The sequence below is a fragment of the Ambystoma mexicanum genome, chromosome 11 (assembly GCF_040938575.1).
Source record: "Ambystoma mexicanum isolate Mex_15411 chromosome 11, UKY_AmexF1_1, whole genome shotgun sequence".
Lineage (NCBI taxonomy): Eukaryota > Metazoa > Chordata > Amphibia > Caudata > Ambystomatidae > Ambystoma > Ambystoma mexicanum.
In genome coordinates, this window is record NC_090934.1 from 1377672010 (window position 1) to 1377694048 (window position 22039).

A 22039-nucleotide genomic window follows, 5' to 3' on the forward strand; every position below is an offset into this window, starting at 1 on the left:
GAGGAGTGCACTCGGTGCGGGTTGGTGCACACCCTGCAAAGCGTCCCTCTGTGCACTCGAGATACAGGGATAATATGCAGTCCCAGTACAGTTTGTTGGTGAAATGCAGCAATAAGGAGTATAATGTGCCCCAGTTAGCAAGATTCAGAGGAGATGACAGTGGACACTCCCAGAAGGCACAGTGGAAATATACTCAGACCACTGTTCACAAAAGGATCATATGCAGAGCAGGTCGATGGACGTTTTCTCATACACACAAAGCATGTATTCTGACTCACCGGGTTGGAGCGGAGACGATAGATTCACCAGGTAAGTCAGAGGAACAGGAGAGTCCGGGAAGAGGGATGAGCCCGGCACGGAGGCTGACGGGAGAAAGTTCGCCGGCAGGCAAAATGAGTCAGTACTGCAGGCAAGGCGTCCGGTACATGGCTTGTGAATATTGATACAAGGCTGAAGGAATCGTTAAGCAGATCAGAAGTTCGATGCACAGGCTGGCAGTAACTAGAATACAATGGAAGGCCAAAAGGAATCCACAAGGCAGGCAAAAGGATCTGGTACAGGGGCTAGTGGTTTGGTGTTTAAACAGGAGACGCAAGACAGTCTGTAAAACAGGCAACAGGATTCGGTACAAAGGAAGTAGAGAAGTCCAAGAACAGACAAGGGTTCATTACACGGGGAGTAGCAAAAAAGAATAGGCACGAAGACAGAACTTTGGGGGGCCAGATTTGCAACTTTAAACAGAAGCAGCGTTCGGAAGTTCACAGCTGCTTGTATTAATGAAAGAACGGAGCGGATGTAGCCAGGAAGCAAGTCAGTAATGCGTGATTGGAGGAATGGCTCACGTGATATAGAGCCTCATGGGAACTGTAGTCCATATTATCCCTTTTTCCATGGCAACTTCCACTGCATGTAGAATGCAGCAGTAAAGCGCCACACACCATAACGGAGGGCAATGATTATGTGCACGTACTTCCTTGAACGAGTATGCCTGCCCAGACATGAGGGAGGATCCCGATGTGCTGTTAACAAACGGTGAGGCGTAACAGCATGGCATGAACATATCTGCCGTGCCCTTAAACCATTCCGCACTGTACAGTTTAAGCTTGGGTGCGTGTTTTGGCAACTGATTCCATAGATGTATAAGCAGAGTAACATCCTCCATTTTGACTCGTCACACTTGACTGTCAATACTCATCTTTACGTTTTACACTTTAAAAATATGTTTCAGGAAAATTACACTATGAGCGTACACCAATCGTCAGAGCTCTAAGCCATCATTTCTGATGTCATCCTATCTGGCAAACTACAAAAACCTATTGGAAAAAGTGATATGATTAGGGGGAACATCTAGGTATACGTTCCATACTAGTCTAAGAAAGTGATAGGGTCTTTAACATCAGGTGGGGCGACTGAGCCCTCCCTTCAAACGGGTCACTATGAATGTCACTAAATACTTAACGTCCCATTGGTTACATAAACTATAGGGCCCTTAACTATGCGGCCCCCTATAAATGGTTGGCACTCTTAAATCCGTCAGTACTTTTCCACCTACGCCAGCAGCACGCAGGCTGGTCTCCAGGTGCTGGTGGGTTGGTCTTGACCATCGCTTCCCACCAATTGGCATATCATCTATCATCACCCCAGTGGTCTGCTCGTCAATTAAACCTTTGAACTTGGCCTTGGAAAGGTTCCTTGCTTTGGAGAATACGAGGGAGCGGAGACACTGTCTCCTTGCGTAGATGTGGTTCATCATGATTGTCCATTTTCACGCCTCTATGTGACTGAAGACCACAAATTTTAGCTCTGGTGCATTTAAAATGTTATTATTTAATGAACCTCTGGCGTCTTCCTTGTTTTCGTGCATGTCTTCTGAGCAGGGGTTTTGTTCTTTCACACGATTGAAACTAATGTCTTCTCATCCGAGTTCAGAGCAGCCTTGGCTTCTTGGGGCTGGTCCAGCCTTGCCCTTCTTTGATTCACTCCTGTAATTCACTTGCTTTCTCAACTGCGACACTGGAAAAGGCCTTCCTTTTTGTGGTCCAGCTCTGCTATAATGCGTAGTGGAATCGTCCATAGTTCATATATATATATATATATATATATATCTGTACAAGTGTGAAATAACTTGATATCTTCATCGTTTCTGCAGCATAAGCCTCCTCATTTCAAGCCCGAAATGTTTACTTATCTTTGATGCTTATAAACTATCTACGTTTTCTTGTCTCTGCATCTCTTCTGGTGTTTCAGTCTTACTTCGTGTGATGTCACCAATCTGCTCTTTTGCTAATTTCTGACTCTTCTTCTGTGATTTCATTCAAATGACCATCATACTGTCTTGTATGCATGTATGGCTTCCTCAACGGGAACCTTGCCTCCAGTATTTTCCTTGGTATTGGTATTTTCAGTGGTACTGCACATACTTCACACTCTGGTTCCCAACACATAGGCAATATGGGCGAAATGCTTGAGATGGGGGTACCTGCCTCCTTCTCTACACCACCTGTCCATGTATGGTAATCTGACTTTTGGGAATGCCCTCTCCAGCAGACAATAAAGCTTTGAGACATCCTTTGCTGTTATCTCCTCCCGCATTGTTATTTCCAATCCCAGCGGTACCATCGTACTTGCCTCCTTTACTACCTTCTATGAGATCCAATTCCTTGTCTGGATGTAACGGAACCTTTCTCGCTCACCCACATGAAATTTGTCTTTGCATTATTTGAACAGCAGCGGTACTGCCTCCTGATAGGTCTGTCAACCTTGCAGCAGCACGTCCTCCTGAGTGCTCCCAGAAGGTGTTACTCCGTCTCGGGGTGAAACACATTTTATATCCCATTGGGCTCAGCCCAAGTACCCCTGGGTGCTTTTGGTTGCCTCTAACAGTGGACTCCCCCACCCACCAGACTGTGTGTCTAACAAACTACAATGCCCCCAGCAGGATGGGCATAGCTCCCTACTCAATTCCTACCATTTTCATGTTCCAACCCCGACCAATACAACATTGGGACAATCTGGACCACCATCACATATCGTTTTGTCTTGGGGACTCCCTGTTCCCCCATCAGTGGTGATATAAAGAGTACCACTGTAGGGGCCCTGAGCCTTTTCTTATTTCAGATGAAGGAGGGACTCTTCCTCTGCAAGGTGTTCAGCAATCTGGGCCAGGATATTAATAGGGAGGGGGCTCACTAGATATAGCAGTCAAGGGAGTAATGTAGTTGTCACTGTAGCTATCTGGGTAAAACATGATCGCTCCTGTTGACGGAAGATCTTAAGAGATGGGATGCACCCATCTCTTAACATCTTCCGTCAACTGTTTCCATAACTGGGATATATTTGCTCCATGAAGGTTTTCATAATCCCCTGTCAGGGTGATCCCCCAAGTATTCTATCTCCTTAAGTCCCCAAATCAGCAGAAAATCTGGTACACAAGCCCTCTAACTCTTCTAGGTCTTCTGAAATGTTGAGCCTTTGATTTGGCGTAATTAATAGTGATCTCCGAGACTATCGCAAAATCTTGTAATACCTTCATCACTCTCAGCAATGTGCGTTGTGTTCCTCATCAATAGCAGCACAACATCCGCGTATAACGCAATCTTGTGCGTCCCATCCTTGCTGTGCACCCCCAGTATACGTTGCTCCTGTCTAATTCATGGCCCTAGCAAAATGTAACGCTGACAACAGGCATCCCTGGCGCGTAGCCCATTAGATCTTCGTCTGGGCTAAAAGTTGGCCATTAACCACAAATTTCGTAGATGGAATTTGAAATTGCCTATACGTGTAAACTCTGTATTACACCCAAACGCGGCCAGCGTCTGTTTCAGAAACCCCCAATCTAGGCTGTCAAAAGCCTGCTTGGCATCTAGGGCAGCTGTAGGGAATCTTTGCCCTGATCTAGTCCCCCAGTAAATAACATCAATAGCCCACCTAATATTGTCCTGTGTGTGCCTACTGTGAGAAACCTGAGGTGTTTCACAAATGATATTCCCGGGGATCCTTTGTTCAGGTGGCCTGGGGAGGGCCATCGCTCTTGGATGCCAACCCTGGGGGTGGACGAGTGAGGGAGGATCACCTGGGCCGGGGATCCTTGGGGACTATGGGAGACACGTATTTGGGCGAGGCATGTTATTCCTCCCGTTCCGATACACCCTACTCGACATCTCCTCAATTGTCAGTCCCATCATACGCCAGTACCTTTCTGTAAGGAAAAGGCAAAACCATCAGGGGAAACAAAGACTGTCCCTAAATTCCAACATGAGTTTTACCCCTCCTTCCTCGAAAACCCACTTCAACTACCCTACATTCAAACCCCTTTTCCTGACAAAAATCTACAACATCTTTATCCTTTTTTGTAGAACACCACAATTCCCATAATCCCATTCCCCTGTTGAAAAAACACCCAAGGACTGAGGAGTGGGACTAAGAGTATGAGTATAGGCGAAAAACCCCTCGGGAAACAGAATACAGACTATCGCACCTTGACAGGCTGTCCCACAAATAGTCAGGGATGGTCAGGCAGACCCAACCCATACCCAACACCTTCAGCCTGTTAACATCTTCCAGGTGGATAAAGGATGGCTGCTGAGCAAGGAGAGGCAGTTGCTCTTGGGACACCAGGAGTGAGGCTGCAAGGCTGAGTCCGGCAGAGTATCCCTATCTGAATCCCAAACAACGGGAGAAAGCAGAGGACCAGACCCAGCACTGGTAAAGGGGAGCCACAGAGCAGAGAGAAGAACCCCAGATCCTTTTCAGCCCAAGACTGACTGGTGGAGGGACGTATGTGGAGCAGAGCAGGAGCTCCCATCAAGGTCTACTAGGCAGAAGGGGTGGTGGCGGAGAGAAGAAGTCTTCCAGACCCTTCCCCTCTAAATTGAACTGTGTGTGTTTGCCTGCCCGGGTCCCTCCCGGTTGAAGACGGAGTTGGGGAGGAGGAGGGCCGGCATCGGAAGCCCCTACCTAAGGCAAAGACGAAGCTTAATAGAAGGAAGGTCAAGACAACCAGTGAGTTCTTGTGCACAATGGGAGAGAGCCTGGTCTATGACATTTAAAGCAATTATAGTAACAAGTGACTGTTGCATTGTGGAACTTGTGGTTCTAGGAAACAGCGACAGAGAAAACATCCAGTGTATAAAATGTTGTGAAGCAACAGAGTGGTCCGGCGAAGATAAAGGTGCCTTATCGAAAGTCTCTGACAAATGTGTAGGGAGACTCCCAGAGAAAGGGGAATGGTGATGGAAGGTGTCTAAAATGAACTGTTGAAACCAAGTCTGGTATGTGTTCTACTGAGGGAAGCCTGAATCAAACTACCCTGCTAATGAGTGATTGAACTTTGAAACTAAGATACGATTACGATTCGTTAGACTGAGTGGTCCGGCACTGCGTATGTGCTCATTCGAAGGTCTCTGTAAGGTATCCAACTGAGAGGTGGCCAAAGCGAAAGAATGACAATTTGTGAATCGAAGTGGTCCTGTGACTGGGCAAGCTAAATCGTGTGCACATTCGAAAGTCTTTGATCTTTGATTCAGAAAGGAAGGTTTTGAAATTGAGAGGAAATGGCCCGAGTCTGGTAGATGGAGACCAATTGAGAATATTGTGTTAAGGTGGGTCTGAGCCCGGCAGAGGGGGACCCAGGGTGAACAAGGACACCCTAAATTGAACTATGGCTCTTAACCCGTTGGAGGGGGAGCCAAGGCGAACAGTAAGTTGGTCCGAGCCCGAACAAGGGAGATCAGCTGAGAGCTTTGGGTTAAATAAGTTTGTGTTGAAGTAAATTAAAATTGGTCTGAGTCCGGCGGAGGGAGACTGATTGAACATTATGTTGAAGAGGATCTGAGCCCAGCTGAGGGGGATCCCGGGTGAACCGTGAATCACCTGAGAAATTGGATACCTGAGTTGGATACATGAAAATCCTATGAGCATTGTGTTAAAGGGGATATGAGCCCAGCTGAGAGGGATCCGAGGGGAAAAGTGAATCACCTGAGAAATTGCGTGTGAAATCCTGAGAGGAAAATAACTTTGTCGCATCAGGCCCTCTGAAAGCAGAGACTTTGAAAGGCAAAGAGTCTTGGGCATTGAAGGCCCTGATGCAAATATTTAACTGCATCCTCGTGCTAGAGAAGCCTGAGACTTGAGCGTGCCACCTTCTCCCATGCTGAAAACTTGGGGAAGGGAGGCCAACGGCCTGAATATCCTGACATATCATTTCTTGGACACTTCTTTCTTTTACATAACATTGTTTCCCACACTATTTGTAAATAAAGGTAAGGATTGGCAATAGGTTGTTTTAGTATAGGCCCTTTTTATTTTGACAGGACACCACTTGGACTGCATTCTTATTATTTGATGGTCGTAACTTGCTCCCATCTTTAGATTTAGGATTAGGGAGGCATTTCAAACCCTTTTTAAAGTTCAGTAAACACCCTTGAACTGTGATCACTTGTGTCTGTCTTACTGTTGATACCATGGTTTCCTTGCACTGTTAAGAATGGCCTGATCTCTGTGGATTATTTTGGGTAAGACCCTCATTAATCTGCCCACTATAACTTTAGCGTATATTTTAGCGTCCCTGTTAAGCAAGGAAATTGGGTGGTAGCTGGCATAGTCTGCCGGATCCTTTCCCGGCTTGAGCATCAACGACGTCGTGGAGATTTCAATGTTGTCTAATATTACTCCTCCGTCCTTAATCCTATTAAAAAGCTTGATCATGGAGTGTATTTGTGTTAGGACAGTTTTTCTAAAGTCCACCCAGCAGCATTATACAACTATACCTTGGGCAATACAGAAACCCCAATTCGTAGTATAAGGCTGTACCTATCACCTGAGATGTTGGTAGCAATGACGGAGCAGCCAGCTTATCTTTAGAAGGAGAGGGGCTCTAGATGGGTTTATTTTATATATACACAGGAAAAGAGACTTCTTTAGAAAGCTAAGTACTATTATCATTCATAAACACAATTGTAAAAAACAATACAATACTTATGATATACAAGCCAAAGTATAAACCTTATTTAGAAGAGCAGCATGTATTTCAAGGTGAGTAAAACCTAATGATACGCATTTAGAATGGCAACATGCTATTCATGGGGAGTAAAACCACATTAGTTAGACATTTAGAAACACAATGTAATTCAACGGAGCAGACCGTAATGGTAATAACTTAGTTTTATTCTGTTTCAGGAATACTGTAGTTATACCAACACTGTTACAAGTGAACCTGACCATTGTATAAATTATTCAGTTTCAGGAATATTACACTTAAACTACCAGGTAAACACTTGGCAACATATGTAACTTATTCTTCTCTCAGGAATGCATACAGTTACACAAGCAATACTTTTCAGAACACCGTTCAAAGGGAAGTAAATAACTTATATAATTTTCAGAGGGACAGTGAACTACTCATGGATGAGTAAGTACTCAGGCTACACATTTAGAATGGCACTAAGCTATTCAAGGTCAGTAAACCCCTACTGGCCATATACTCTAAGACTATTTCTATTACAGGAATAGTCATTTATACCAATGATACTGTTCAGAAGAGTGGAACACAATTCTAAGGTCAATAAGGAACGTTGTATACTTTTCAGAGGGGCAGAATGCAAATCTATGATGAGGGAGAACTTGAAGACTGTTTTAGAAACGCACTAAGCAGTTCAAGGGAAGCAAACCCCAATGGTACCCTTTCGAATGGCAACAGCTATTCAAGGTGAATAAACCCCATTGGTAGACTTTTACACTTGGTCGGTTTCAGGAATGGTAAAGAAATGCCATCTCATTTACTTTCTAGAAGAGTGGAACACAATTCAAAGGTAAGTAAATAACTTCTCTTATTTATCATAGGGGCCAACAAGAAACTGAAAGGTAAGTAAGAACTTTATGTAACGTATTCTGTTTCAGGAAGTTACGTACTAACACATTTACAGTCCATATATCTAAAAGTCCTCCCCTATTCTGAGACATGAGTGATTTCCGAGGCAGAAGAGAGAACCTAGTGGTCTATAGCCAACAAGTAGGCAGACCAGGATAGGGCTCAGTTGCAGGAAAGTCAGAGTTCCAGAGGATGTCTTGTCAAACTAGTAAGTAAAGACTTTAGAGTTAGTGGAAAGTGTTCAGGGACTTCATAGAAGGCTCCTTAGATGCATTCGAGCGTTAGGCCTGGGCGAACGGAATGGGCAAATTCCCAAACGCACGAATCACCCACTCAGCACACAGGAGGGACACAACACTTTACGTAAGTATTATGCAAGCTTACACATTACCTCAGCAGTGAAGAAGAGCTTTTGGACGGACGCTTACCCAATGCAGCAGCACAGGATCCGGTCTCTAGATTCTTGGTTGTGGTGTAGAAAGAACGGACACTGGAAGGGAACTTGCAGCAGTAGTCAACAGAAAAGGCTTCAAACAAAGGATTTGTCTGTGCTTCTCGTGGCTCTGTGGATTTGGTGCCCTTTTGCAGGTACCAGAGGAAGGACAGTTGCTGCTGGTCAGATTCTCCTCACTATTGTGGTCATGCACTCTGGTGAGGGGACTTCAAGGAATCGAACAGTGTCTCTGGACGTCCAGCAGGAGTTCACCAAAGCTTCCGCGAGAATCGGACTTCGGAAGACGATGCACAGCATTTAGGCTCAAGTCCCCATGGTATTGGTGGTTTGCAGCCCAGGAAGGTCACAGGGATGGCTCGTTTTGCAGGTCGTCTCAAGAATGAAGGGACCCAACAGTCTCTGGGTCGGGGTCCTCTTCGGGACCCCCAGGTCACATGGAAGAAAGGGTAAGAACAGGCTTTGGTTGCACAGCAGGCATCTCTGGTCGCTGGAATCGGCTACAGACGCCTTTTCTTCTTCCTCTATCTACAACTTTCTCTCACCAAATACTCTCCGTCCAGATCTTTACTCTCTTTCGGCTCCAACTCGCTGTGTGTTAAGCGCTTTGCTAAGCAGTGAGCTGGTGGCCTATCTCCTCAAATTCCAGAAGCTCCTCAAGACTCCTCAAGACTTTCCTCTTCACCTCTTCCTTCCCACTCTCCTATCAGTGATCAACCCTGCAGTCGCAGAGATTGGCCCTTATATGTCTTTCTGCGTCCTGGCCTTCTGTCCATTCTCCTCAGACCCCACCCTCCCCCCAGCACTTGCCTTAAGTCACCCATTAGCATGTGTTACCTACAGGTCTGCACTTATTTATTGGCAGGTGACCACCCACAAAGTGATCTCTACCAGGAAGTGCCTGGCAAAGATCACTTTGTGGGTGGTCACCTTGCAACTGACACACTAGCATTTTCTGCTCCATGGAACCTCCAGCACTCCAACCGCCCCCCCCCCCGCCCCTCCTCTCCCTCTCTCTCCCTGCACTTGCACAATCTGAATGCTCACAAGGCTTAATAGGACTACCTCTGTCTTTGTTCATTATTGTTATGTTATTTACGGTTTTTCCCCTGTTCCCTCCTCTTTGCCCTGTGGGTGCTTTGTAACACAATTACTGGATGTATAAACACCTCACAAATGCACAATAACTCTATCCTTGAAAAGCCCCTACGTGCCACCGAGTAGTGTGTGTAGTCCCTCTCATTGTGGCGGAAAAACCTCTAGGTTCGAATTCGGCTCAGATCCCTAAAGAGCTTTCCCAGGGCTTGTCAATATCTATGATCATTGGTCGCGGGGCAAATGTCTTATCTAGTTTAGGATCCATTACACAATTAAAGCTTACCCCTACTACCACCTGTCCCTCAAACCCTCCACCCCCAGTTTCCGGAGCAACATAGCTGTGAAATGATCCTGCTGTTGATTACAGGCATAGAATAAAACCAGTGTAAACATCAGATCCTCCAATGTCCCCTTTTGCACCAAAAATCTCCCTCCAGGGAACCTTCTACAGAAATTGCTTTTTAAACCTTAACGTTGTGCCCACCAATATCCCGATCTCCTTCTTCTTTGTCCCACTAGAAGCAACATATTGTTGGGGGTAATGCTTTATTCTTCATACAAACTTCATCACTTGGGAGCAAGTGTGTCTCCTGGAGGAAGACCACTGAGGCTTTCAGTTCTACCAAGCGTCTAAACATGGAATGCCGCTTTACAGGTGAATTCAACCCCTGAACATTCAAGATAATCATATTATATCATCCATATTTTAACGGCTGTAAAACGGCCAATCGCACTCTAGTTCCCTTTCTCGTCTGTCACCCCATGGTTTCCTGGTCATGTCACAAATAAACCCAAACTTAAAAACCCACCCTCGACGTCCAATGGTACCTGTGTCAGTTCACACCATGATGATCCCCACCAGAACCTACAAAGCGTCCCTGGATTCATGGGGCCCAATTCCCCAGCCCCCAACTCCCAAATCAATCCATCCTAATCAAGTGAGGGCATCAATCCCATCCTGCATCTCCCTCCGACACCTGCAAGTCTTCACATTCCACCCCCACCCCCTTTCCACTTGCTATAAAACAACTCCAGCATCAACTGCCCAGGAAGCAACCATATATCAGGTAACCGCAGCTATTTCAGTGCCCTGCCCCCTCCCCTTAGGGTAAGGACGCCGCGGTCACCATCATTCCTTTTTGGTAATGCACTCCGGGTGCTTCTGTCTGTCCAGCGAGACCTCAGCTCACTGTAGAGTTTCATCCTTCCCCACTATGTCAGTCATTTCATCCTCCCTCGACATGATATGCTTTTCCTGGGTGTTCGAACCAGAGTCTGCACAATTAAGCAAAATAAGCATTGCTTTTGATTTTATCCACCAGAGGTGGCACTTTTGCATATTTAACACACACCATAGATTCCTTGTGAAAATATGACCCTTTGGAGCACCCTAGATGGTTCCCTTTCATTTCTATAGCGGGCAAACAGATACAATTTCAAAAATAGATATTAGATATGCTGTGGTGAAATTGAGTAAGTGCAGGTTGCGGCTTCTCTGAAGGGGTCTTTATTAGACTAGACGCAGCAGTTACAATGGGGTTGGCCTTCTGTACATACAAACCTATTAAGTGATGAAGAAATTGATAAGGAAATGGACGTGAAGGGCTAACTATCTCTTGAAAAGCCTTCCAGTGTAAGTTTTTTTTTTTAAATGCATCCTATGGCCACATTAACATTTCATTCAGTAGAAACCTCTGCTTTTGGAATGCGCTTCTCGTCCGTACATAACTATTAATGATAATTGGGTGACAGTCTTTTCCTGTAGAGTCATTGGGGTGGGGGGGACGAGGACCTCTAGGCAGAGCCAAAGATTCTGTGAAGCAAATTGTTCAGACACTTAATAAAACATGATACATAAGGGAGAAACTTTTTTTTAGAAAGTATCATGTTCCAAGACTGGCCATTTCAGTTTCGGTTCCATTATGTGCCTCCATCCAACCTCTGTAGGAGTTTTATAAATTCCCTGACTTTCTAACACCAGTCTGACACTGTGGTACAGTCAATGCCATTCGTTCCTTAGAGCTTCTACTCTACATGAGAACTCCAAGAATAAAGTATGTAGACAGGACCCAAGATGCCGCCTGAACCCTCTGCCAGAACTTTAGAAACACTATGCTCCATGTCTGATAACCTCCTCACACAATCTGAACCTAATGTACAATTCCATATGCTGAATAGTGCTTCCACATTGTGTTTGGTAGTGTTAATGTTCATAGTTTTCTGCCATTTTTATGTTGCATGTCATTTACTGAGAGTACCTGAAAGGCCACTGTGAATGTCACTTAACATGACAATGCTGGTACTGCCTATCTCCCACCCTAACGTATGGCCCTGTGAACTCCTTAATATCCCCCCCCCACTGATTTCTCCCCCCTCCCACCACCTTGGAATTCCTGCATCTCTGTCCACTGTCCACTCCCACAGATCAGTTCGTGACCCTCCCACTTGCTTCACGCTGCAGCTTGCCGCCATCACCTCACTTGTGCCTTACACCTTGGGCTAGCAGCATTTACCAGTTGTGCAAATCCGCCACCATTCCCACCCGGCTGGCCAGTAAAGCTATATTATAAAAATGGTTTTCTTGATGGCACTCATGTCAGCCTGGAGATATAGTGAATTTCAGGCTTTTTTGGCTGATGAGCATTTTACATTACGAGCTAATGTAGTAAAAACCAACCTTATTGTATTGCGCATTAGTCTACATTACGAAATGAACAAATGGTGCCACTGCAGATGAAAAGCAGCAACATCAAGTTGACTGCTGATTCTTTTCTAGCGAATACTTGCAAGGTGATTTGTACATTGATCCTTCGAGTAGGCATTACATACTGGACTTTGATGCTTGAACCAACATTTAAGTTGGATAGGCAACTTTAAGGATCCTTGTTACACAAATTTCCCTCCTCAACTACAATTACTGCTATGAAATCTGTTAATATTCTGAATCTAGGGAGGATCATTTGATGGAAAACTAAACTTGTAACAATATTCAGCCAGGCTGCCAACCGGAGATTACAAAGTATTTTTCCACTTCCTCGCCACTGTCGAAAGATGGTAGTGGCTTATGTTTTTAAGTTGAATGAAGATGATCTCCTTGGTAGAGTGTTCTGGCAGCCCTCAGACCAACTGTCCAAAAATGTACAGTGTTGTAGTGGCATCACTTTCCTACATTTGACTGTTTTATTACATTTTTATTATTTTTAAAAAGCTATAAAACGTTACAGATACAAATACACATCCTCTGTTAATTACATTTTTTTTTGTTTTAGCATGGCGCAGATATCAATGCGAAGGACATGCTGAAGATGACCGCTCTTCATTGGGCTACAGAACACAACCATCATGAAGTAGTGGAACTCTTAATTAAATATGGAGCCGATGTTCATGCACAAAGTAAATTTTGCAAGACTGCGTTTGACATCTCATTAGACAATGGAAATGAAGACCTTGCAGAAGTTTTGCAGGTAATCTAACAGTTCATTGTAGCAGTGAAATCTCAAGACTAACCTGTACAAAATAAGACGCAAGTAATTTCCTCTTTCATGTAAATTTAGTTTGGTAGTGCCGATCGCTAGTCCTATGTCCCACCTTCTTTCCACCATGGTTATGGGACAATCCGTCCTTTGTGTTGGTAGCAGTGTTTTTATTTTTGTGGAACCAAAAGTCCTTTGTATATTTTTGGTCCGAGCTGGGAGCATGCAAGACCCGGTTTTTACTGCAGGAATTTCTTTTCTGGGTTTTTTTGTTTTTCGCCCTCTTTTTTTTTTTAATTTTAATTCTCCCCTAGTGTTTTTGCCATCAGGTTCATCCTCCGCCTGTGTCATGTCAAAAGGCCTTTTAAAGTGTATGTCATGTGGCTGGCATTTTGTGGTCACAGATCCCAAAGCTGTGTACCTCGAATGCTTGGGTCGTGACCAGCCCTAGGAAGCGTGTCTTCTTTTTCTTTATTTGATTTTTTTACTCGTTCCATCCGTGCACCTGGCACCATGAGCAACACCTCGGCGCTCACACTGCTCCTGCTGTCTCTTTTGCAGTTGTTTGTGATCCCCTCTTTGGCGTGCAATCCAAATGAATACTGGAAGGATGGCAAATGCTGTGAGAAGTGCCCACCAGAAAAAGAATCCTAAAGGCTCCAAGTTATCAGGTCCACAGACTGGCTCCCGAGGAGTCCAGCCTACTTCTGCACCATCACAATCTTGTGGCCAATGCTGGATTTGACTTTTATGGACTTCATTGATTCACGGTGTGTCACCCTTTCCCAACTGACTTCCTTTGCATCTTGTACTCATGGTGGCCCTGAATCATGCTGTTCCCATCTTCATCTTGTATCCTTCCTTGCAACATATGTGTTACTACTGACTTCTGCAATTGTATTTGCTCTCCCCTCTTGCTTCTCCACTCCTGCTTACTCTCTGTTCCCTCCTCCTCTCCCTTTATCCTTTTTCATATTTCCTCGCCTCCTCCCCTTACTTTCTTCTATGCACTTTCTCTATTAGAATTGTCCCTGGACCTAGTATGATAGCAACCTCGTCTCTCATCCCCCCACCCCTTACTTGTTTGCAACCCCCCCCCACACCCCAGCACTATCTGAAGTGTCGTCAGGCCTAGTACGATAGTTGATGTTGTTACTCCCCTCCCTTTCTGCAGCCCTCGCCGTCCTCTTTTGTTTTCTCCGGATCTACCAGAAATATCGTCAGGCCTTGTACGATAGTTGCCTGTTTCCATTTCCTTCCCAGTCTTCCCCTCCCATCCTTATCTTTTACTTAGCTCTTGTACTTTCTGAAATGTCGTCAGGCTGAGTACTATAGTTAATTTCACATCCTTACTTTTCATGTCCTGTAAGAATGTCATTGTATTTTCCCATGTTCCCTCCCTTGCCTTGAGGTGCTTTGAAACACATTGTGTATAGGTGCTATATAAATAAACAATCATATATCTAACGAATTTGAAGTATTCAAATTCATTGAGGGGAAGAAATCCAGGTGGGCAAGGTGACTTTATTTTCAAGGCACCATGGGTCGGTGATTCCTTTCCTAGCAGACCAGGCGACACTCCAGATTCCATGCTAATTGTGCTAAATTATCCCGCTGAACCAAGGATCCCAGTCTCTGGCCTAAAAACCTAGGCTCTGCTGAGGTTTTTTTTAATACTATGACTAAAATTAGACTTGCTGGTAGAGGATCTCTGTTCAGGGGCCAAACTCAACGAAGAGGTTCGAGCACCCAAAATGGTGTCTGAGACTGCCATTATGTTTACTTTTCCCCCTGATTGCCATTACATGTGGATCAGGCATGGGTAGACGACACTCTACAGAGTTCTTTGTTGGCGAGGGACCCTTTCACCCCCACCGTCGAATGGCCAGTGCCATAGAGGATGCGTTTGTTGCCTCTTTTCTCCCATCTGCCAACATTGTCCCTACTTCATTAAATGAAACTTGTTGTTGGTAAGACCTTCATTGTAGGTAGTTTCCACAAGTTCAAGGGTACTGCCCTCGCTGTCCTCCCAGATTCTGGCAGGGATTGATTTCAGGGGCTTTCTGCATTCTGACACTGAGGACCTATGATAAGGAGCACATAAAGGAGGTTCTACATGTGCAGGGCTCTGCAACCCTAGGAGCCTCTGGATGTACATCTGGGAGGGCCTCTGGTAGGGTTTCCAACACCCCCTTTACCAATCCCCAGGTTCCACCACCACCACACAGTAAGGAGCCAGATGCGGTTCCTCTGGATGATCCAAACCAGCGTGATTGTCTATGGGACGAGTAGATGATGAATCAGCAGCTTTACCTTTATGAACAAGGGCTTTTTACAGCTGGGTGATGAAGCTAATGCAGTTTTTGCAGTGTCTTCCCACAGAAACCCTCTCAAGAAGGCCAGAGAAGAAAACCGAGAGCACACCAATGTTAGAAGAAAGTATATATACAGGTATAGAAAGTGTAGTCAAGTTTTAAAGCAGTTAGAGGTGCAGGGAAGAAACAAGCAACTCTGGCGCAGAAGTTGCACAACACATAGAAGAAACTAAGTGTCCAAAGGTGGTGGACACGCCTGCCCCCTGCACACTATCTGAGATTGGTAAGCTAACAATGGTTTAGGATAATCCACAATGTTTAGGAACAACTTTTCGGAGAGTCATTTAAATGTGAGAGGATGCAGAGATCAAAAACATATTTTGAATAATTCCCTTCATCAGGAGCATATTTAGAAAGATATGCTTCATGGCTCCATAATTCCATCTATAATTAAAGAGGTAATCAGATAAAGCATTACAAATTGAAGTCCAAACCAAAGTTAAGTCAAAATAACTTCTATGGTTATTTTAATTAATTCACCTGTGAATGGGGGAAAGCCCATCTTACAAAAACAAATAGGTAGAGATGGCCTCAAAGTCAAGGAGAATATTTATTATCTAGATCGCGTTTCTGATTCTGACTTGGTCCGCAAGAAAAGAAAAGGTAGTAATGACATAAGGAGAGGTAACTGAAAGGTCGACACTACAGTAATGGGGAAAATCTGCTTACCTCACAATGTGAGGTGTTCTGCAGAACTAAGAAGTTTAGGGTTAAGTAACTGCAGGAGAACCTAAAATTAGGGAAAGAGGGTATATAAGGTAAAAGCGTACCACTGAATGCTGAGCATTTCTTAGTGTAGGTCAGGTGAGGTGATTCTTACCTCTAAAGTTTGTTTATTCAGGAAAAGTCAATCCGAGTTGTTAATGATGAACTGAAGACCTGTAAAGGTCATGGAGAACTGTATTAGTAAAGAGGGTGAAATATCCCAGACAGCTCAAGGAAATAGGGGCTAAGTGAAACACGCTTACCAAACCTGAAACAAACGTACTTCCATCAAGTTAAGTAGCGTGCAGAGTCTTGCAATCATAAAATTGCCGGTATTGAAAGGGTAACGTGAATTGACGTAATGATGTGTGACATCATAGAACACCGAGATGATATCACGTACCACGTCACAATAATGATCGATGTATGTACGAGATAAACACAAATAGGTATTTATCAAAGGAGGGACCCTGTGACGTCTGATCATCCTCTAGAATAAAGCATAACTAATGCATGTGGCAATGAAAACAAATATATATGGCATGATCTTATGTTACCTTGCCGTATTGTGGAGTGAAATACTGAGATAAGATGTTCGACTTGGAGTCGAAAAAATGTATATCAATAGAGTAAATAAGGCTTACCATTCTAGAAAAGCAGAACTGGCATATTTGAGGATAAAACCCTTGAATTGATTAAAATAATGCATATTACAATCTGAAGCATGAATATGATTTCAAGTGAATACAAAATGGCACCCAGTTCCAACATATGATTTAAATACAAGGTATGCTTAATAACTTTGATTAATTGCATTCATTACAATCTAAGTGCTGCATACACATTTACAAAAAATGTGCAAGAATCACAGTGGGCAAGTCCGGATAAATGACTAATCTCTGTTGCATGCACAAAGTGACCGCTTAAAAGAACATCGGGAAAATGGGAGTAATACAGGTATGTTAGAAAGTGACAGCTTTGGTAATGGATTAGTCTTATGCAGAGTATACAATGTTATACAGTGAGAGAGCAAATCAATGTAAGCCAAAGTATTGATAGTTGATACTCAAATGTCATCAGTGACAGAATAAGAAAATACAATAGGTTAGGGTGGACACACACAAAAAGGAAGTGCAGGTAATTTACAGGAATGGTAGAAGGTTACATTCCTCATTCATCCCTGACTGGTCCAGGGAGTTTAAGGCGTTTAGTTAGTAAATTTCTATTTGGGACATTTTCTGAGCAAAATTACCACTTAGTGGTGTGTGGACACGTTCTAGGACTTTGTGCACGTTGACTTTACATCCTTGTTAGATTTGTGATCTGTTGGGTGTTCTTTTACCCTCCTGATGGTTTTTCCTGTGTAAAATGTGTCACGAGGGCAAATAACAGAGTAAATGACATTTTTAGAGTGCGTGTTGCGTAATGCCGGGATGTGATTTTTCTGTCCTGTTAGGATGCTGTGATGAATCCAATAGCGTAATCGAGGATTCCCTGTTGATAACCTCCTCCATTGGCTAGGGGACGGCAGCCGCTCCTTGATCCTGACCCTAGGGGTGGCTGTAAGGGAGGATCACATGGGAGGAGACAGCCACCGGAAAGATGTAATGGCTTCATTGGATGAGGCGCAGTATCCCCCATTTTACCATGAGGAAGACCCCCTGTTGCCCAATACCCTAATGACCTATTGCCATGTATCTGTTCCTCCCTATAGGGAAAATAAGAAAACCCTTTTCAGTTCTAGTTTTCCTTCATGTATAACTGATCCTCCATACAAAGTCATTGAGGAAGACTCCAATTACGCATCAGAAACCACTAATGGGCTTCAATTCCCACAACCACCCAAGTACAGAAGGAGTTGATATAGAGCAGTAGGAGCGTCAAACTTAAGGAACGTGCTAGTTGTTGGAAACACCTGTGCGCGTGACCGAACTGTGAGAAAGAGCGCAGGAGAAGACGTTGCATCTCCATTGAAGGCGGACAGAAGCTGTAGGCGAGAGCCGGTGTGCAGATGCTGGAGGCACGAACCGATGCACGAAAGCTGGAGGTGAGAGCCTGTGTGGCGGAGCAAAGAAGCTTGGCAGCCCAGTAGGAAAGTAACAGGGTGTGAGCGAAGCATGCCATGGAGACGCCAGGAACCGCAAGAGGATTTCTGGGTATGTGGCAACCAAGATTAGCAGCGCTGTCCTTACTGGAAACCAGCGAGCAGGTGCGGAGCTGGCAGAGATCCTGGAGAGACATCGTAGCCACCCAGAGTGGGAAGCAAGCGGTGAAGGTAAGCTGCGTAAGTGTGAGCAAGCCCTAAAACGCTACAGAGAACCAGTGAGTTTGCCAGAGCAGAGTGGGGACCCTGGGCGTTTTGGCGACCGCGCCAAAGAGAATTTGAACATTGTGAATTCACAGAAAGTGAATTAATGAGATTGCTTGTAAGCTAAAAGGGCAGAATGCAAACTCTAATCCCAATAAGAAGTGAATGCAAATGCGGGGGCAGCATATACGAATTTTGAAAGCAAGTAGATAAACCAAGCCAAGAAAGATATGCTGCTTGGAAGTAAAGAGGAACTATAATATACAAGAAGCCCTCAGAAGCATCCACAAGGCAGTTAAAGTAGAAGAAAAGTCCTGGTAGGGGAGTTAGCAGGGAAATTGCAAACCTACAAGGAGTGTCGAGCAGAAACTGTGTTTGTTAAACAAAGCAGCAACTTGTGTTTAAAGAAGGAACATTTGTTGAAAAACGTACAAGGTTGAACAGTTGTTTGTCTAACAGGATTGTTGTGCGCCATGAAAAGACACCAAGAGACATTTGTGATACCAGTAAAGAATCCAGGGGAAGGGTATCACCCCCTGGAACTATGGTCCTTTTCCATTTTTGGAGAGCATTTATGTTGGAGCAATTCTACTTTTATTTAATAACACATTTTGTATATATCAGGTTATAGACCTTTCCTGTGTAACTTTATTATTTTGTTTTAGAGTGAGGGTCACAATAGAATGTTTGGGCACAAGGACGGCTTTTGATTTGACATCCTGAAAGACAGATCCTTAGTTTTTGGTTCTTAGGTAGGGAAACTCTTCTTTAGAATAGGATCAAAGAGGTATTTTCCCAACCCATTTAAGTTGAATAAAATTTATAACCAAAGCATGACAACTTTGTGTCCGCTTTTCATTTCTGACCCCTCACAGTGCCTAATATGACCTCCTTTGATCACATTATTGCAGTGACTACAGTTGAGACAGTGGAATGTGCCACATTTAGGTCTCTGGTGAAATGTCTGTTTTGTAGTAGTACTTTTGTCGGCTGTCACCAAGTGGTCCCCGAAATGTCTTTCCCGTGAAGGCTATCGGTGGTTTTGGAAAGAATCTTGTTTGCTGTGGGTCAAGGTGTATTATTTTCCAGTTTTCCTTCAGTATTCGTAACATCTGACAACCTTGTGAGGAGTATTCCAGAAGGTGAATAAAGGGAAATTCCTTTTAGGTTTCCATAACAGTAATTCATCTCTAGGCAGTGTGTTGGTTTTCTCAAATGCTGAGGTAAGCACGTGGTCTGGGTAACCCCTCTTTGAGAAACCTTCAGTAAGGTTCATTCATTCTCTGACCGGTGTCTTCTTTGGAAACAATTCTTTTAAGTCTTGGAAACTGACTAAATGGCAGACTGTTCTTCAGGTTTTGTGTGTGAAAGCATGAATAATGTAAGATCTTTACATCTGTTGGTTTTGGAAAAATGGTTGTGACGAGTTCCTGACCTCTTAGTGATAACTCAGCATCCAAGAAATGGAGGTTAGGATTACCTATTTCGATGTTAAATTTCATCCGGCAGAGTTCAAAAGTCCATACATTCAAGTAATTCAGTGTGGCTAGCATTCCAAATGCCAAATATATAAGGTATGTAATGTTTCCAGTAGTTCAACTTACTGGACCAATGTTGATGTGTCGGGATGTTCTGGATCTCAAAATAGTATATAAACAAGTTTGCATAGACTTGGGCCATAGCCAAGCACACGAAGGCCCCTGAGATTTGAAGAAAATAAGTCTTATTCATATGAAAGAAGTTGTTGCATAAAATAATCTTCGGTACTTCTAGGTTAAAGATTTTTCTTTGACTGAAAAATATCTTGCTGAAGTAAAATCAATTCCTGGGCATCAGGACCTTAACTATGCGAGATGGAGGTTTATAAGCTTTGTACATCTAGTGAGAAGAGAATAGATTTGGAATATGCAACATGCAAAACTCTTAATTCTTAACTCTGAATTAAAACATGGGAGGTGTCTCATAGATAAGTCAATGTCTGCTGTGCTACAGGTTTTGGCAGTAGATCCAGGTATTGCAAGTAGGTTGAAAACTATGTCTGTACCGGCCACTATATCAAGAGTTGTTGTTTCTTAGATTATATTGTCTGCTGTCACAATATTTGATTGAATTAAAATCTTTCAGCATTTTGAATTAAAAAGATAGATGGCCTATTCTGAATGAAAGGGTTAAAAATACTCTTAGGTCTGATCTCTAGGAAGTCAAAGGTAGAAGATCTGTCTTCTATGAGAATTTGTGAATCAAAGAAGACTTTCAGGCTCATTATGAGTTTGCCGGTCCAGAGATAAGGTGCTGGTAAAAACTTGTACCGGCACCTTTCCGCACCGGTAAACTCCAATTCTGCCAGTAGTGACTGATCTACTGGCAGGCCTGCTGCAATCACTGGCACTGGTATTACTGGTGCCTGTGATTGTGGCATCCCCATCCCAAGGAGTCCTGTGGCACTCCATGGGAATAGGGTTTTACCGGCATCTCTGACACCCTTAATATCCCAGTAATACCAGGATATTGGGTGGCGGAAACACCACAGTAGCCCCCCGGCATTCTGCCTAATATACTGGCGGGATCCCGGGGGACTTGTAATGAGCTTAATTTTACATAAAAGTTTGAAAGATTGATATGTTCCTCAAACAGTGAGGTGATGTTAGTGGGGACAAAAGGGACCTAAACCTAAGAGGTCTGTTCGGTAGATTTTTCTTCTTGTGTGAAATTCTGCCCACTGTGTGAGTCCCCCAGTATTTTCTGCTGGACTATTGGATTTTTGGACTGATTCTCGTGAGTGGGAATCTTTTTCCACACTGACTCGTTCTTTTACTCTGACATTGGGAACCCTTTATTCTCTCGTTTTGATACTTTTTAATGGAGTTATGCTTTCCTCCATGTTTGCTGGAATCTACAATGTATTATTGGAGCACACAGCACATGCTTCCGTTTTTATTTTAACCTGAGTTAACGCACGTTACTAGGGCAGGGTGACACTTATGTATTTTATTTTGTGAGACTAGCGCACCCCACCTTAAGTGGAGTGCTGATGGGAAACACGGTATCCCTTTTCCAGCAACTTTTAATTACTATTTTTGGATGTTTGTGTGCGGCTGCCATCGCAGCTGCAGTAAGGGACACTAGGGTCGCCATTTGCCTAAAAGGGTGGCTGTTTTTTCTAAGCCCTGTTCTTAACAACTTGGTCTTTCTTGAGCCTTCTTCTATCTGTCTGGGGGTGGGAGAACTTGATGGGTCTTTTGTCTTTGCCAGTTTTCCCTTGGAAAGGCCGCCAAGGATCTTGGAGTGCCTGAAAGGACAGGAAGTGGGAGAGGTGACCGAAGCGCCCTTGATCGATGTCCTGCAGTGTGCCTGCCTGGAACCAGTTTGTGCTGGGAGGCTGGCTGTCCCCATTGGACAGCCTGGTGATTGGTGGGCTCAGCCAGTTTTTCTGCATAAAGGATGAGTGCCCTGGAGCAGAACCTGGAACTGAAGATCCGATGAAGGACCTCCGCAGCCACTTCCAGCGACCACCAAAGCCATCTGAGTAACCGGTGCAGTCCCCACCTCAAATTCTGTGCGACAGAGAAGCCTCGAATCGGGTGGCTTCCTCTCTTGGACTGATGGGCCTAACCAGTTCCCAGATGAACTGCATTTTGTGCCCTCCCTGGAAGAGTTGCGACCTCCAAGGCCCGCTGTTCACAAATGTCCAGGGTCCTGTCCCATTTGATGGTGAAATGTCAACCGAAGCGTGGTTTCATTTGAAACTTTGCACGCATCCTC

The 22039-nt window shown here is 44.2% G+C and overlaps 1 protein-coding gene across 6 annotated transcripts in view; it reads left to right on the forward strand.

The window, feature by feature from the left end:
* Positions 1–22039, forward strand: part of GABPB1 (GA binding protein transcription factor subunit beta 1) — an 841719-nt gene that overhangs the window by 352019 nt on the left and 467661 nt on the right. For all 6 annotated transcript variants that reach the window (XM_069624968.1, XM_069624969.1, XM_069624970.1 and 3 more), the window contains one exon: positions 12686–12880. In XM_069624968.1, coding sequence (XP_069481069.1) covers positions 12686–12880 — 195 coding nt within the window. The remainder of the gene's footprint in view (positions 1–12685; positions 12881–22039) is intronic.